Source organism: Struthio camelus, chromosome W, assembly GCF_040807025.1.
Source record: "Struthio camelus isolate bStrCam1 chromosome W, bStrCam1.hap1, whole genome shotgun sequence".
Classification (NCBI taxonomy): domain Eukaryota; kingdom Metazoa; phylum Chordata; class Aves; order Struthioniformes; family Struthionidae; genus Struthio; species Struthio camelus.
In genome coordinates this window covers 28773893-28790729 of record NC_090981.1, presented here as the reverse complement: position 1 = coordinate 28790729, position 16837 = coordinate 28773893, and the positions used below count along the sequence as shown (strand labels likewise).

Below are 16837 nucleotides of genomic sequence, written 5' to 3'. Positions count from 1 at the left end.
AAAATGAAGTCCCTCATCTGAAAATCTCAAAATGCTTTACAGCATGTCACTATTGCTCTGAGGTGGGGAAATCTACTTATTTTATAGTTGGGAAAAAACAATGTCTAACAATACAGACAGCAAGCAGAAGAGCTGAGATTATGGAGAAATCACTACTGAAGCTAGCTTGGATCGTCTCTAGTGTCTTATTACTAGTCATCTGTGAAAAAGAGGATGGACATGAGTTACATGAGGAACTGAGAAATGATTAGCATTACAGTTAATATTTTTCCATTAGTACTCATTGTGTGATAACTACAATAAGAAGAAGAAATAAAGTGTAAAGGAGGAGCACTTGGAAGGATGTGCTTCTGATCCTCTAATATTTATTTTTCAAATCTGCTATTAGACACTATTTGATATGTTCTTCACACAGAGAAAAAGTAGCATTATGTGCACAGCAAGAACCTTTTGAAATGCATGTGTTTTGATTTAATTAGCCAACCAGCATTGGAAATTACCTGAAGTGGTTGAAAGATTGGATATATCTGTAGAGCACAAAAAACAACAGTTTCACTTGTAGACTTGCCACCCCTTCTTCTTTGATCAGATAATGGACTATTTTGAATTAAACGTGCAAAGAAGGTATACTGAACTTGTTCACTGATTACTTGTTTTTATCAGCTGAGGATGTTTTAACTACTTGGTCCAGGGAAGAGGTAAAACATGACTAATCACTTCAGTGAGGCAGTCTGTCCTGCGGGTTTTGTAATGTGAGGTTTGTCTCTTTTTTGTTTTAATGGGTGGAATCCCATTGAAATACTGGGTATTACTTGCTATGCAGCTCTTTCCAGGGCGTTCTGAAAGAAAAGTTTGGGGTTTAAGTCCTCGCTGACAGATATGAATCCAGAAGGTAGCGACTCTCGCACAAAGAAATTGCCTCCACTTCCTCTTTAACTTGCTATTGGATTTTCAGCAAAAGTCATTAGAGCTATCTGCTGTAGTTTCAGCAGCCCAGCCTGTATTAGCCATATGCAGTCTATGGTTTGATAGAAACTTTAGCATAGTGCTTAAAAATGAGATTTCTGCTTTACATATTAATGTTTTCCTCTTTGGTAGTTAGAGTAAGGGGCTTTTTCATTTGTTTTTAATACCCGTAGGAGCTTCTATAACCATCGTATCAAACAGTGAAAGTCATAGCTTTTCTTTTACTAATGAACTTTTTCTGTAAGCTGCTGAGTGTAATTTGTGCCCAATTTGTTTAGCTTTCACAATGCAAAATAATGAGTATTTGCTGCCTTTATATGTTAACAATAATGCTGATTTTATGGAATTACTGCAGCAAGTAGTAAATGGTATATGAAAAGAAAAACAATGCCCCATCCAGAGAAGCATCTAATTCCCTGCAATTGTATCTGTCCTTCTTTAGGATATTTACTTTTCAGAAAGTTAAGAAGAAGAGAAAACAAACTGAACACATTTATTTTAAAAGACCATCTAGAAAGTGTGATGAGTTATTACAAATATTTAACAGGGTAGTTATCTGTAATATTGATTTTTCACAGTAGTTTTCTAATCATCAGCTCTATATATTTACAGTTTATTTTGTTTTTACTCACTGATGTCATCTATCATACCTATTGTCTCTTGAATGAAACCCCATTGTATTTCATACAGAGAATAAGATGTAAAGGTTTTTCTATAGGCCCCTTAACAGCATTATACCAATATCACTTTTAGCCTTTCTGCTTCTTAACTATGCCGCATGTAATAAAATATGCTTCTACTTGAAGGCCATTTCAAGAGAGAGGAGAAGGAAGTAAAAAAAGGACTATTTCCTCCTTGTGCGGAAAAGGGAGGAATATTTTTGTTTCTTAGTCCATGCAGTGGAACAGCCTCCAGACCAAGCCTAGCTGATAGGAGAGGTTTAGAAGAGAGAGCAACTAAATGTTGTGAAATAGGCTGGTCATACGAAAGAGATGGGATAGAGAATGGAATGGTATATGCATTTCAGGGAGTATACAGGGATACTCTGCTGTGAAATACCCTGCTTCCTTTTATCAGGAGCAAGTAGAACATTATAAACATAAAAGATGTTTCTAAAATGAATTAGAATCCTGAGAATTGGAAGAAAATTAAAGTTGTTATTTATTTAAAGCAATAGAGCTAATATTTTGAGACCCTTACTTTTGTCAGATGCTAGCTACAAGTTCTCTAATGAATCACAGTGGCCAAAGTGTATTTTTGGCCTTTTCTCTTGTATCTAGACTCAAAATTATCAGCCTAATTCTAGATCAAAAGACATGTCAGAGATGAGGAGAAACAGGGAAGAAACTGTTTGGACTAAACTGAAAAATCTAAGCAACATGCTCAAAATAAAGAAAAAAACCATGAGGAAGTTATAAATGTCAATGTAACAGTACTTTTTAAAAACAGTTTTAAGCATATAAATACAAATAGGGAAATCTGGAATATTCACCAAGCACTGCTAGGAATACAAAACAGAGGTAAAATGACAAGGGAATTGCTAACAAAATACCTGACATGCATGACATCTGTAAGCAACTTGAGCAATTAACATAATAAATGTTAAAAGAACAGAAATTGTGGAGAAATTCCAAGTAAGAAAACAGAGAGAAAAGAAAAACCTGAAAATTCACTTACCGTGGATGTAATTAACAGAATATGAAATGGCTGATAGTGGAACACTGATAATGAAATTGTAATTGCACCATTTCACCCTCCTGAGCAGCAAGTTATTAAAAGTACAAAGTAACAAAATTTTTGGTTGGCATTTAGCATGATTTTAAAGGGCAGTGGATCTGCTGAACATTGCTGTTCACAATCCAAGAACCAACCCTGAGAGGAATCCTGAAAAAGAAAACTAAATGCGTGAGGAAGGAAATTAAAAAACCCATTAAAAAGACTATGACTAAAGTTAATGAAAAAGAGAAAGAGAAGTTCACATCTAAAGTCTTTTCTAAATAAGCGGGAGAAAGAGCACACCTGACGTATAAGAAAGGAAAAGAATAAATCTGCTTAAAATAGAAGTAAGCATAGTAAGTCCTCAAGAGACTTTATTAACAGAAATAATATATACTGTTATAGCTTTAGAAGGGTGGATGTTCTAGTTAAAAGCAAAAAAGATATAATACTGTGAGACTCATGACCTGCACTACTATATTTGCTATGCTAATTATATCTTTATTAGTAAGTTACGTGTCTTATCTTACAATGCATCCTTTTCTATCTCGCTGTTGTCAGCTGGGCACTCATTATTTCTTAAATTTGTATTGATGCTCTGTGAAAGATGGTGATAAAAGTTCTTCCCTATTTGATAGATGAGTAACTGAGACAAAAAGAAAGAGGAAACCACTTGCCCAGAAAGATTGATGATGGACTTAACAGTTATGTCCACCTGCACAAGTTGCGGGTCATTACCTGATCCCTGGCCCATTGGCCTTCCCTTGGTGCTTGCGTACAGTGTGGCAGCTGGAATAGCGCGATTCAGCGACCCGCTGCCAGCTGATAGAACAGCTTTAAAACGAGAGTTTCATGAAGCAAAAACACTCTGTGTCTTTGGTCTTTCAAAGGACCTTGTGTTGATTCACCTATATCCAGAAAATAGCGTCATAATGTTAACCAGCTTTCTCAGGTACCAGTTTGATTGTCATGGAAGTGTGTTTGAAAACTTTTGGTAATTATAAAAACTGCCTCTTTTAGATTACTGTGAAAGAAAAAGAAAACTAGCACATACAAAACACACAAAAGTTAGATGAACTGTGCATATTCGTCATGTACAAGCATTATACTGTATATACTCTTTCCAATATATTTTCCCTTACTAAATTGACTAAATATGAGGAATAAATCTGTGAGAGCTCTCTTAATCAGACTCAGAACATTTTTAAATACTAGGTCTGATTCAGGTAGGAAGATGTCCATGATTTTAACTGGCTCTATAAATTTTCTTTGAGAATCTACCTCGTACGACTTTTTCCATTCCCTGTGTGTATCTGTCGCAACATCCAGACTGTATTGAGCAAAGCAATAAAATCTTACAAATTTGGTGCGTGCCTTGGGCACAGTTCTACATTAGTCTCCTCCCAAAGGAATCTAGTTTGCTTGCACCTAAACTACTCTTCAAAACCAATGAATGTGCAAGTAAATGGGAATGCTCAGGGCGTTCACTTCAAAACAAAGCTGCAGCTCCAATTCAAAACATTAAAGTTAATGCAGGTATTGTGGAATATTCATGTACATCAACTCATTTTAGCTATTTAAACTGAAACCAAACATTATAAATTAAAAAAAATACTTTGCCCATGAATTGCTACTGATGCTACAGAATTAATTCTGTTAGCTAACACTTTACTGTCTAAAAACCTTAATTTATTATTATTCAAAATTTATGCTGTAAAGAAGCTGTATTAGTCCTTTTATCAGCTATTAGTACAGGTTGTCTCCTAATCTGAAAAGAATCCTTGAGGTGGAGGTAGGGTAAAGAAGGTTGTTGATTTTTCTGGGCTTCTCATCCATCAGTAAGCCAAAATATAATTTCCTGAAGTCCTGAGTAGCTCTTGAATCTGTACAAATTTGACTGTTTATTTCTTGGTTTAACTTAGAGACCTGGCCGCAAGGAACTGCTTGGTAGGTGAAAGCAACATTTTGAAAATAAGTGATTTTGGAATGTCTCGTCAAGAAGATGATGGAGTATATTCATCTTCAGGCTTAAAGCAGATTCCTATCAAGTGGACTGCTCCAGAAGCTCTCAACTATGGTGAGGATAGCCCTTTATTTTCTTACTATAAATATATTCAAAATAAGATGCAGGAGAATTACACCATGGACAATATTTGAGAATATGTTCTTCTTCCTTGTGCCCAGCTCAGAACAACAGATGTTTAAAATAGTTTTAATATTTCCGCCTCATTTAAGTTATGTATAAAATACTATTCTCTTCAGAAAGAACAAGGCAGCAATATCAAAACTGCTACGGATTTAACAATAAACTAATACTTTAGTTACTCTGCTGACTCATTGCAATTGACCACCTAGTCAGTCACCTAAATCATAATCATTAGCAAAATGAATGGCAATATGCACTTATGGCAGTGATTATTCTACCATTTTTTTGAAAATGGTAGAAAATTTGAATATTTTAGTGCACTCTATTAGATAAACCTTTGCATGAGAGAAAAATATGGTCAGAATTTTTTTTTTAACTGCAGCTTTTCTTAACCTTCATTTTTATATATTACTGTGCTATTATCATGGGAGAAAAATTCCATTATTTCTGATTGAGGGAAGTGGTCCATACTATGTGGGTAGTAGGTTCAGAACAAAAATAGAAGATGCCAGATTTTGCTTTTTAGTTGATAGGTGAAACTAAAGAAATAAGTTCTACTGAGTAAAGTAGGCTGTGAAGAAGCAGCATATTAAACGATTGTCATGTTTTGAATGCCATTCTGTCAAGCAATTCTTTACTTCAGTTCTTAAAAAAAGTAAATGTTTAAATCTTTCTATAAGTATTTCTCCCATATCTTAAAGCTTTTTTAAAACCATGTGGAAATCATAGCATTTTGACTTATAATCGATAGAAAAAAGCTTCCTTTCATTAGTATTTTTGCAGGAGCCAATACCATAACACAGTAATGCAAAACTTTCCTTTGGAAAGCTAACAATAAATGTAGCTTCAGTGATTGACTCTGTATTATCAATTATTCTAAGAGGTGCTAGTGTTGATAATATTCACTGCAGAATATAACTTCTATTTCAGGTATTTATCCCACTATAAAATGGTGTTTCGGATTTTTATTGTCGTTATTTCAAAAGTGCTTACAGTTTATTTGCTATATAATGGAAATCCATTTCTCTGTACCATAGACAGCCCAGAGGAAACTGGCTTTTGTGACACCACCTTTATTTTGTACTTGTGAACCTTAGCTATTTTCCGTATCTTTACAGGAGAGAAAACATCTTTATTTATTTCATATTTCCTAAAATGCATCCATACTCAGCCAGCTTTTAGTGTCTTTCTGCAGCGTTTGGAAAATAGCCTATCTAAAAATTTGTTAATGTGTTCAGCAGTCTAATATTTAGCTTCAACCATGTTTTGCAAGTTTTCTGAGTTATTTTTGATGGGACATTTTTTTTCCACTCCCTTGAAAAGTGCAAGTAAAAATAACTAGTTTGTGTTTTACCATCCTAATTATATGGTTGTAAGTATTACGTTAATTTGTGTGGGTAATGTTGAAAGTAATCAAGGATACCAGAATGAGACAGAACTAAATGTGCAGTATCTCAAAACCAGGTGACAACCACTGGGCATGTCAGTTCTCAGTGGCAAAATTTAAGGGTTGAAGGAAAATGAGAGACAGGGTCATTTGGCCATTACACGAATGATACAGTGCTTAAACAAAAAGTTCATTTTTAAATCACTATGAATTCACTTTATATGACAAATTAATAGCAGTCACAAAAAAAATTTTAAATGATAAAATACAAGTTGGGAATTCTAGAAACGAGATTAATACAAATCGTTATGGAGCAGTGTCTGAAGTCATGAGTGAAATCCTGAAGCTACCTGAGTTATAGTTCAGTGGGTAGTGTTCATTGCCATTCCATCCCATTATTTTTATTTGGAGCTACTTGATTTCCATCACTTCCAGCAAGTGAAAAAATTGCTTTAAAAGCACCTAGTAAAATTACAGACTTAGGCAAAGGTGTGGGGTAGTTTTGCTTCCTATTCTCTCAAAATTAAAATACAGGTATTTTATGCATATGTCTTTCTACTACAGTTTTTTAGTTCTTGGTAACATTAATAAATTATTGTATTTATTTGTTTATAAAAGAGCATGCCCTTATTTTGCCCAGATGTTATCATAGTGGGAAAGATAATTGACTGTGCAGAACTTGTACTTTCTTTTAAACAAAACTAGTCACTTTATCTTGTGTCTACTGAATGACTCTAATGAAAAGTGTTAAATTATTGGATGCCAAACTCTGAAGAGAGTTGATATACAGACAAGAAAACTAATCTTGCCACAAACAGCATAGTGAGTGTCCATAATTACTATCTGCTAGGCACACAAGCTAATGTAGCACAGCTGGAAATGGTATTTAGTTTAAGAGCTAACTGAACTTTCTGATGTCAGAACAGTTGTCATAGCACCAACTATCACTAATTTACATGTATTTTCCTAGTCTAAGTGAAGAATATTGGGCTTTCAGTGATTAGCTGAAAATGTGACACAAGCAAGAGGATTATAGGGCCATTCTGGAAATGCAGCAGGAGGAGAGGGAAGTAACAGAAGTGAGCTAATTTGGTTTGTTTAGTGCTCAGAGAGGAAAGAACAATGCATTTGCAAGCACATGTATGCTTTTAAGAATAAAGACACTTACAGAATATAACAAAGAAATAACAAAGAAATACGGCCATGATTGGTCACATCATTCTTCAAGATACAAATCACTTGAAACAACTGTAAAGTAGTTTTATTTTCAGACAGTAGCTTCTCAGAGTAAGACACCTAAGCTCTCTTTGCAATTAAGGATTCCATTGATTTTGGCTCCTTTCAGAACACTTACTGCCCTGCTATGTCAGGCAACTGGAAAAGGTATGTTTTTAAAAAACTATCTTCAGAATTGAAAGTGATTGTAAACTAGGGAGAAAAAGTTGACATTTTCCTGTCCTTTTGTATTAAAAGAAAAGTAGATCTTTTATGGTTGTCATTTGAAATACGGGAGACTATGGCATCTGAAGAATGTTCATTGGGAGCTACAGTTTTCTTCTCTTTAAAGCCTGCCAAAATAATGCCTCTACAGAAAATTTGTGTCCATAATTATCTAAAACATGAATTATTCTTGGAAATATTCTGTAAGTTAAGTCGTTGGTTTTCTCTCCTTTCCTTAGGGAGATACACATCGGAGAGTGATGTATGGAGCTTTGGAATCCTTTTGTGGGAGACTTTCAGTTTAGGAGTGTGCCCATACCCTGGAATGACCAACCAACAAGCACGAGAACAAGTGGAGAAAGGTAGTTATTTGTGGGGAGCAGAAGAGATGCTGTACAGATCCATAGGGACTTAGGTACCTGCAATATAAAAGTAGCAAAGAAATGCCATATGGATGTTATCTAGCAACTTTAACAGAAATGTTATTAGACTATTTAATTGTTAGGTCTAGCTTTTTGGAAGGAGTAGTGTGATTTATAGGCTTCTTGCAAGAAGGAAGATACTGACCAGTAACTTAAAGGAGGAAAGAGTTACAGAATGTTGGCTTTCACCATTAGAGACCTAAAAGGTGAGATGAAAAGGAGGGATTGATTGCCATGCAAAGCAGAAGCTTGACTAGAATGAATTAGTTAAGATAATGCTAATGCAGGTGTAATATTCCCCAACTGCTAGGGGAAAAAATTGTATCATTCCATTTTCTCTTTTAAAGCATTTCAGACAAAATTTTAACAATTACGGTGGAGATGGGCAAACTGGTTGAGCAGTGCATGACACAGTTCTCTCTTACAGAATAGTCAAAAGGCTTTAAATAAAGTAGCAAATAACTGTGAGCAGTATTTCAGGTCTTTGATTCCTTTTTATTATTTTTAGTGGCATTTCAAAACTGTTCTTCCTCTACATAGTACTACTGTGTAATGCATAAACAGGTTCTAAGCTAGTAAAGCTGCTAATGATAAAAAAGTTAGTTCACTGATTTATGTAAAATGCTATTGTTAATTATAATTGCTGCAGACAAGCACTGAAATTTGAAGGCCAAAGCAAAAATCTGATGTTTTCCAGAGCAGAGGAGTGTTTATAAAAACAAGTCATACCACCTAACTACTGATTCTGTATGAATCCACTGAGAAGAGTAATCCCTTGGAATTGATACAGTTCCAAAATTTGGAAGTTCTCAGGGTATGGACAACAGTTACTTACCTGCGCCTTCTGAATGATCAGCTGATAACTTACTTCAGTGATTGTTCATTTGCCTATTCTCCGCTAAGTCAGAGACCTCCTTTAGTTGATCACAGCACAGAGGTGTGGAAAGCCACTGCCTGTATGAGCAAACCAGAAGAGTAGGAGTGTTAAGATGGTATGGAAAAATATTAAAGTAAGTTAAGAGAACACGGGGAGTAAAGCAAGGAAGGAGAAAGTACAAATGGGAGAGGGAACTTCTAAAGAGAGCAAAATGTGGTAGAAGCATGAGAACAGAAGTAGATGCAAAAGAGAGCAAAGAAATTTGCTCCCATCATAATGTTTATTATTGATTTCCTCAGTGGGGAAAAAGAGGCGGACAGAACTGAAACTTAAGTGGGTAGCTACATCCTCAGATTCAGGAAACCAATCTAAGTGTGTTGCTGCCTTTAGGGATGGTAGAAGCATATGGGGAATTTACCATACCCCAAATTAAATGTTATTGGTAGTTGAGCTTCAATTAGTTGACTAATTAGCCAGCTCAAATGGGTAATATATTGCAGACTTTGTTCATATTACAAGTCATGTAAAATCTACCCTCAAATTTTTTTTTTTATGCAATGATCTTGAACTTTCCTCCTTTATTTTTAGATTTGTTTAGATATATCATTTTTCAACACTAAATATTTTTCCCTTTACCAGGATACCGAATGTCAGCACCACAAAAGTGTCCAGAGGAAATATATAAAATAATGCAGAGGTGCTGGGACTACAAACCTGAAAACCGGCCAAAATTCAGTGAGATTCAAAAAGAGTTGTCTTCCATCAAAAAGAAAGTGACATAGTGATAAACTAGTGCTAAACTCAATCTGCAGGACTTTATTTTCCAATGAAGTAATATTTTCCCCTCAAACCCTATGCGTTTATACAGCACTATTTGCAATATTATTCTAGGGTTACTTTAAAATTAACTGTGTTTTATATGCACGTATACACCACCTTGAATGATGTCGACACCTGCATTGAAGACATATTCTGCCAAATGCTATATATCTAGTCACAGTAATATTGTCATTTAGGATACATGTAAATAGAAGAGCACATACTGTAGATTTAAGGGACTGTGGCTTCTATCCACTTTACAGCAAGTAACTGCTAGTGACATTTTTCAGAGGTTTTCTACTTCATGCTGTGTTCTCATTCTGTTATCCCTGTCCCGGATATCAACAGTAATGGCACTCTGATGTGGTGACTTTGTCGTACATGATGGCCTTAAAACTGAAAACAGATTTTGGCAAGTATTTCAACTAGAAACTTTTGTATTTTTTTAAATTCTTTCTGCAACTGAACAGTATTTTCAAATGATCCTTTGCCTGATGAAGGTCAATTAAGATTCTGGACATAAATGTATTTACTAAACAGTGAAATCCAGAATTTTCTTTTGTAGAAAACAGAGCTACATCTGCATTTCTTACCACATTATAGTAAATACTTCTGACTTTGGATGTGATTTACTTAAACTACTGCTTTTTTCCTATGAAGCTACCACAGTTCAGTAATGTGTCTCCTTTGCAATGACCTGTGTTTATTTAAGAAAAAAAAGGCCAATGTCAAGTCTTGACTATACATACATTGTTAGGAAATGCTGCAAATCATCTGCCCTCCAAAGAATAAGTAAAAGCAGTTGATGTGCACGTGTAGAAAAGGCCAACAACAAGGAGGTTTGCTAACAGTAGCAGCTTATAGTAGCTAACCAATTGCATTGATTTTAGAGAAGTAAAGAATGTGAATTGTTAGATTTGCTTTTGATCCTGAATTTTTTCCTTATATTTGTAATGATTTTCAGTATGCAGCTGGCGTCTGCAAAAGCATATGCAAAACGAAAGTACATTCCATGCCTAGTGTCCAAAGAAAAAGGCTACTTCTGTATGGCATATGGAAATTGTTCATGACACCAAGATATGTTTTAAGCCTGTGGCAGACTGAACAAGTCAGAATAGAAACATTAACCTTTTAACTTTCTTAAATCATTACAATCGGATTTCAGAACACTGGGGAGAAGGGAACTGTAAATGCCACCAGGAAGGGAGAAGCTTGTATAAAAATAACATTCCTCCAGAAAGAGTAAACGCTCAGCAATCAGGAGAGGAAAGGCACGGTTTGTTAGTATGGCTCTTGGTCCTGTTTGCAAATGGGATTATTTTCTAGGGTCCTGCACAGAGATAGGAACAAGTTACAGCATCCTGGTCTGAGTTCCAGAATTAAGGTGCTTAAACTTTCTCTAGGAGTTAGCTAAAAATCACCAGATCAAGGGACGTCAGTTGCTGCTAGTGCAAGTAAGAAACAGGGGACTGAAGGTAAAGCAGCATCTGGAATGTTTATTAGCCCTATTTCACTGGGACAGGGGAACTGAGATGTAGCAAAGTCTGTGGCTACATTGCCTTTTCTTTTTGTTAAGGTGACTTTTCTATTGTCCACAGCATTTTTTACTCTTTAAAGTATATTTGTGGTAGTGGTGAGTGGTAATGTTTAAGGGCTGTGTGTGACCAAAATATGCATAGTCTAGAAGAGTTTGTCTGTTACATTGAAGTTAGCATCCAAATAAAACAGTGAATAAGCATGCTGGAGCAATCAATCACCTTCGTTTGAGGTGGAACTGTTATCAGTCAAGTAGAGGGGATGGTGAATGCGTCTTGCCTTTTTGAATGGATTTTTTTCTTGGAGCTAAGGGAGCAACTGCATAAATACGAAGGTCTAGCATTTGAAAATTTTAGTGGCATAAATTTAGATTTCCTTATAAGCATACTGGACATATTTACTTTCTACTGTGCTTACAAGTAGCCCAAATATATGTTTCAAGAGCAAGGGGAAACTTTTTTGTCAGTTTGTATGCTTTTAAATATTACACAAAGCTTGTGCCTTAATTTGCTAGTAATGTAACGTGAATGCAAATGTACAAAGATTCAAGGAATGTACAACAACATTTGGAAAAAAATTTCCAAATCCAAGAGTCATCCAACTGCAGGTCCTTATCCTGCACCACTAAAGTCTGCAAGTAAGGACAATAGTGTCTTCTCTTGTCAACATTCATAGCTTTGGAGAGTTAATATTCTTTTTATACGATAGAGATTACTTATGTCTTTGATATCCTCCTGACAGCAAAAAAATATTGTTTATTTGTCTTAAATTAACTGGACACCATCCTGACTTTCACATACAGATAAAAATTGTATTCATGTTTTATTCTGAAATAGCTAATGTTTGTAATTCATATCAAACTTCTGTTTAAAATGAAGAGTTTTTAAAACATAGGATATCTACAGCAACAAAAAAAATTGTTATTATTTCTGAAGTAGGCATCAGTTTAGTTCAAAAATAGCACCTCCTGGGAGATGACCAGAGTGAGTTTATAGGCATAGAGTAAATTTAAACACAGGTACATGTCTCTGAGATTATTTAAAGTGTTTTTGTATCATTGATTTGGCAGTGTTTGTGGCATAATTTGTTCATCATGTCTCACTAGTAATTACTGTAATTATACACTTTAGGAAGTGGAATCCATGTCAGGTATACCTATAGATACTATTTTTAAGTTTTTGTAAATTTAGTGCAGAGGAGGTCACAAACAAAACTACCATATGCTGAAATTTGAAAGTAGACATGGTATTCAGGAACCAAAACTGGCATATCTGTGTTCTGCGGACTTCTAATGACTTAAGTCTTGCATTGTTCATACCTTAAAACCAGCTACTGGTTATTTCGCTTGTTTACCCAATACTTTGTATATTCTAAAGCAGTTACAGAGAAGGTAGACTGGGTCTCTTTTGCAAGTAGTTTTTCAAGTAGGTTCTTATGTCTGCACTCTCCCAGTCAGGGGCAATCCAAGGGGCTTCTGAGTTTTTTAGGCTGTTAAATCGGAGAGACTCTGGGTACTGGCAGGGTCAGTTAGAATTACCAGTCTGTTACATGAGATGGACTTCTACAGGTTTATCTGTTACTTTCATCTTTTTCCAAGGAATTACAGTCATAGTTTCTAAAAAGATTGTTTTGAAGCCAATAATGCATGCTTAGTTTACATTGTTTTCAGTAGAAATTGAGCATTTATAGTAGCTTCAGAGTTCAATCATCAGTGAAATCATTAGAATTCCTAAGCATATATATTTCCATTTTTTAGAAAGTAAAATAATGAAAAGCATCATGTATGAAAACAGATTTTGCTTCAGCAGAGGTGTGGTCAGTCCTGTAGAGTCAACATTTCACAATACATTCCCTTTGAAAGTGTATATTTTCATTAATTTCCTTCTGCAACTACAGTTACTTTGCATTTTTGCTTCCTAACTTTAACCAAAAGCACGTGCCTTTTTGCAGAGTTGCCTAACATTTTAAAGTTGTTATTGGAAAGTACATCACCAGAGGGCTTCCAGTAAAAAGTGCTGTTTCTAAAATAAGCCTCATCTTTGTTTGGAGAGAAAATTGTTTAAGGAAACATTAGTTTATTCACACCTAACCTTTTTTCATCCATGTATTTGACCACCTTTTATGCTTGTTCAAATGCTACAAGCACATCCCTAAAACTTACTCTGAAGTTATAATTTCATTATCCCCTCCCCATTGTGAAGATATTAATCAAAAAAAAAAAAGATTCCTGAGGTTAAATAGAATAGCGAAAGCTCAGAGGCAATTGAATCTGTTCCCCCCACCCAAGAGAATTTTCTTAGATGTGTTGCTGCATAGACAGTAACAACAGTGATTAATTATAGGCTTGTTTCCAGTATTCTTATTGTCACATACTCTAAATGGCAGTGCCACTGACCATTTGTAACTGTGAAATATTTGGAGACAAGTTAGTGTGTAAATAATGTCCTCAAATATGATATTCAAGAGCAGAAGTTATGAAAATGTCCGGTTGTCATAAGTACTGATAACTCGTTATAAAAATAGAGTAAAAAGAAAGAGGCTAATTCAGAGAATCCAAAATGTTTGCTATGCACTTGTGCTGTAACATTTTTCTAACTAAGCATAAAATACTTTACTATTAAAAAAAGAGGTCACCAATTAATTATTTTTCCTGAAGCACAAGAGGACATGTGATAGTACTGGAAGCATTCTTGCTGGGGAAGTCAAGACAATGTAGAAGGAAGAATACCTCTACTGCCAATCAAGTTGCTTTTTAAAAAGTCTTATTCATGCAGTCCTTCACTTTCAAGAATATAGAACTTTAATTAATAATTAGAAGGTAGAGGTGGAAGTCTACTATTCCTTAACTTCCAAACAACCATCACTTTTTAAGAGTGATCTGGTAAATTTGGAACATAGGCTCTATTAAAAGTTTTTCTTCTACTTTTCTTCTGCAGAATTGCTATAATAAATAAGGGGTCCTTAAATGCTCATCAGTAAAACTGATCAGTAAAAACTATACAAGAAAAGTGCATCAACTTCAGAAACCTATCGAGTTTCTATAAGAGTAACTTCAATAAAAGAATACTATTCCTAATTTAGAGGTCACTTTCTCGTAGTAGGATTGCCTCGGGATAGTTTTTCTTCCTAAAAGCTAAGAAAAAGTTTTAAAAGATAAAAATTGCAAGTTGAAAACATAAGAATCCTTTTTCACATCACATTTTGAACACTCATTCAAGTATTGCCACTGTTTCTTTTCTGAAACTGATAAGGCATTTGGGCTTTCCAGCTGTGCACACTTTTCAGCATTGCATATTAGCGCATTATGAAAACTTAATTTCACTTTCAGACCAAGGAAAGGAAGAGTCTTTCAGCTGAAAGATATAGCAAGTTCTGACTAATAACTCTCACAATTCTTTAAAATCTCAAGTTCAGTAAGTGCAATAATTACGTTTATTATGCTAAACACCATGTAGAACAGTTAATTGTTGGCCTTTTGAGAACTACAGGTTAATACTAAATATTAGTTGGTTCTCAGTCACTGCTCATCACCAAACGTCTTATTAATCTTCCAAAAAGCATTACCTTCTCTGGAAAATAAAGTATTCCTTGTTTTTATCAGCACTGTTATCAGTACAATGCCTCTTCTGCTTTATTGGTTTTTTAAATCTTATAATTAGCCTATCCTGCTGCTGTGTTTCCCTGATCAGATTTTACTCCTATTTGCTTGGTAGTTACCCAAGAACCTGGTTTGAAATCGCACATTGTATTTTCTTTTCTCTTGTTATCAGGAGCAGAAAAGAACACAAGTCAGCCATGGGTCAAAAAACAGAGGTCTCAGTCCTCAGCTAACAGCTACTTTTCCTGTTTACGGAAGCTCTCTGAAATGGTTCATAAACATAACAGTCTATTATAAAAGGCCACACCCACACCCAAATCCCAACAGTCTCTAAGAGTGGGGAAAAAGTAAATGAGTTAAGAGGCACAGAAAATAGCTAACAGATGTGGAGGGGCACAAATAAAGGAACAAAAATGGAGATTTAGTATGAAAAGATACCACAGTGCAAGCATAGATGTGCTCTGTGCTTCCACCCTCACTGACATTTTACCCCCTCCTTCTAAGGCTCAATTGTGCAACTTGAGAGTAATGAGATTTTTTTATTATCATTTTCGAGAATGAGAAGAACGTGAACTCAGTATTTTCCCCCTGCTCATCTGTATTTCCGTTAACATTCCACCACTTTAATGCATACGTCAAAGTAAGATTAGTTTTTAAACCAACATGCTTTTGCAGAAATTTCATATTCTTTTTATTTGTGTAAGAGAGATTCAACAGTTCTCTGTTTCATTCATCTCTATTCTCACATTGAGACTGTTAAATCTGTAGAGTCAGAGTCATACTAAGCAGTTTTGGCAAGCTACTGTAAATTCTTAGTATTTTAAGGTGTTTCTCTGCAGAAATACACCGAGTAGATTGGGGGTGGAGGGGGAAGTTAGCACAGGAGTTGGAAGCTACACATTGTATCTTTAAATCAGCAGCTTCAATTCAATTTAAAAAAATTCATAACTTTGATTCTAGAAGCCAAGTTGGTCTTTGTTCTTTGCCTATAAATAAGCAAGAGTGATTTCGGTATTTCAGCTTTACTATTAATCTGATAAAATGGGAATGCTCAATTATTTACTGTTCTCTCTAAGGGAATGCTGTCTCCCCAATACATGAAAGTTACTCTGATGTCCCTATAATGCTCTTGTACATAAAATCCTAACTGAAAAATATGTCCAAGTGTGGAATTTGGTTGTTAATTCTGAGTTCTTTCATTTTCAGGAAGTTGTGTTTTAGAACACCATTTTTGTAGACACCATTTAGGAAGGACTTAAATTTCAATTTTCAGAGGATTAGGTTTTTTTTAGGGGGGAGATGAAAGACTAATTAGATTGCTAGCTAGACCCATTGTTCTGGTGATCTCGGATTATGACTATGATCTGGTAGATCTCCGATTATCTTTATACGTGCCTTCTCTGAATCAGAATACTTACCAAAAAAATGAGTAAAGAAAACCTTCAAATACAGTTGACTGAGATCATAGAGTGAAAACTTGAAAGGTCTGTGAACTAGAGTCTTTCTTCCTCTACTGTCCCAGAATTGAAGGAGACAAAATTTGCAACAACTTGCTTTGTGTTTATACATAAATATGAATTGAAGTACATCTATGTCAACAGGGTAACCTAGGACACTTACTGGCAAAGAAGGCTTGGAAAAAAGTGTTCCCAAATTGCCACTATTTGGAACAGTCATCTAATTTTAGAACTAAAAAGGTGATAGATTGCACCATTCACATAATTTCAGCTGCATAGCTGATACGCACAGTGCATGCTTCTCCATTGAAACTGTTAATCAATTTAAGGCAATTATGCTTTTTAAAAGAAAAATCAGATCAATCAGCGATCACTTCTAGTTTACACACATTGAGGCTATGAACAAGCAGTTTCCACCACTAAAAAGTAATTAAGAGGTCTGCACCACTGTCATTATACAGCCGGCTAAGGCA

At 35.2% G+C, this 16837-nt stretch overlaps 1 protein-coding gene across 3 annotated transcripts in view; it reads left to right on the top strand.

The window, feature by feature from the left end:
• Positions 1–13824, top strand: part of LOC104140171 (tyrosine-protein kinase Fer) — a 179602-nt gene extending 165778 nt beyond the window's left edge. For 2 of the 3 annotated variants that reach the window (XM_068924631.1, XM_068924630.1), the window contains 3 exons: positions 4605–4759; positions 7895–8017; positions 9594–13823. In XM_068924631.1, the coding sequence (XP_068780732.1) occupies positions 4605–4759; positions 7895–8017; positions 9594–9736 (421 nt within the window). In that variant the 3' untranslated portion in view covers positions 9737–13823. Of the gene's footprint in view, positions 1–4604; positions 4760–7894; positions 8018–9593 lie in introns of all 3 variants that reach the window. The other variant, XM_068924629.1, reaches the window with a different exon arrangement.
• Positions 13825–16837: the final 3013 nt, after the last annotated feature.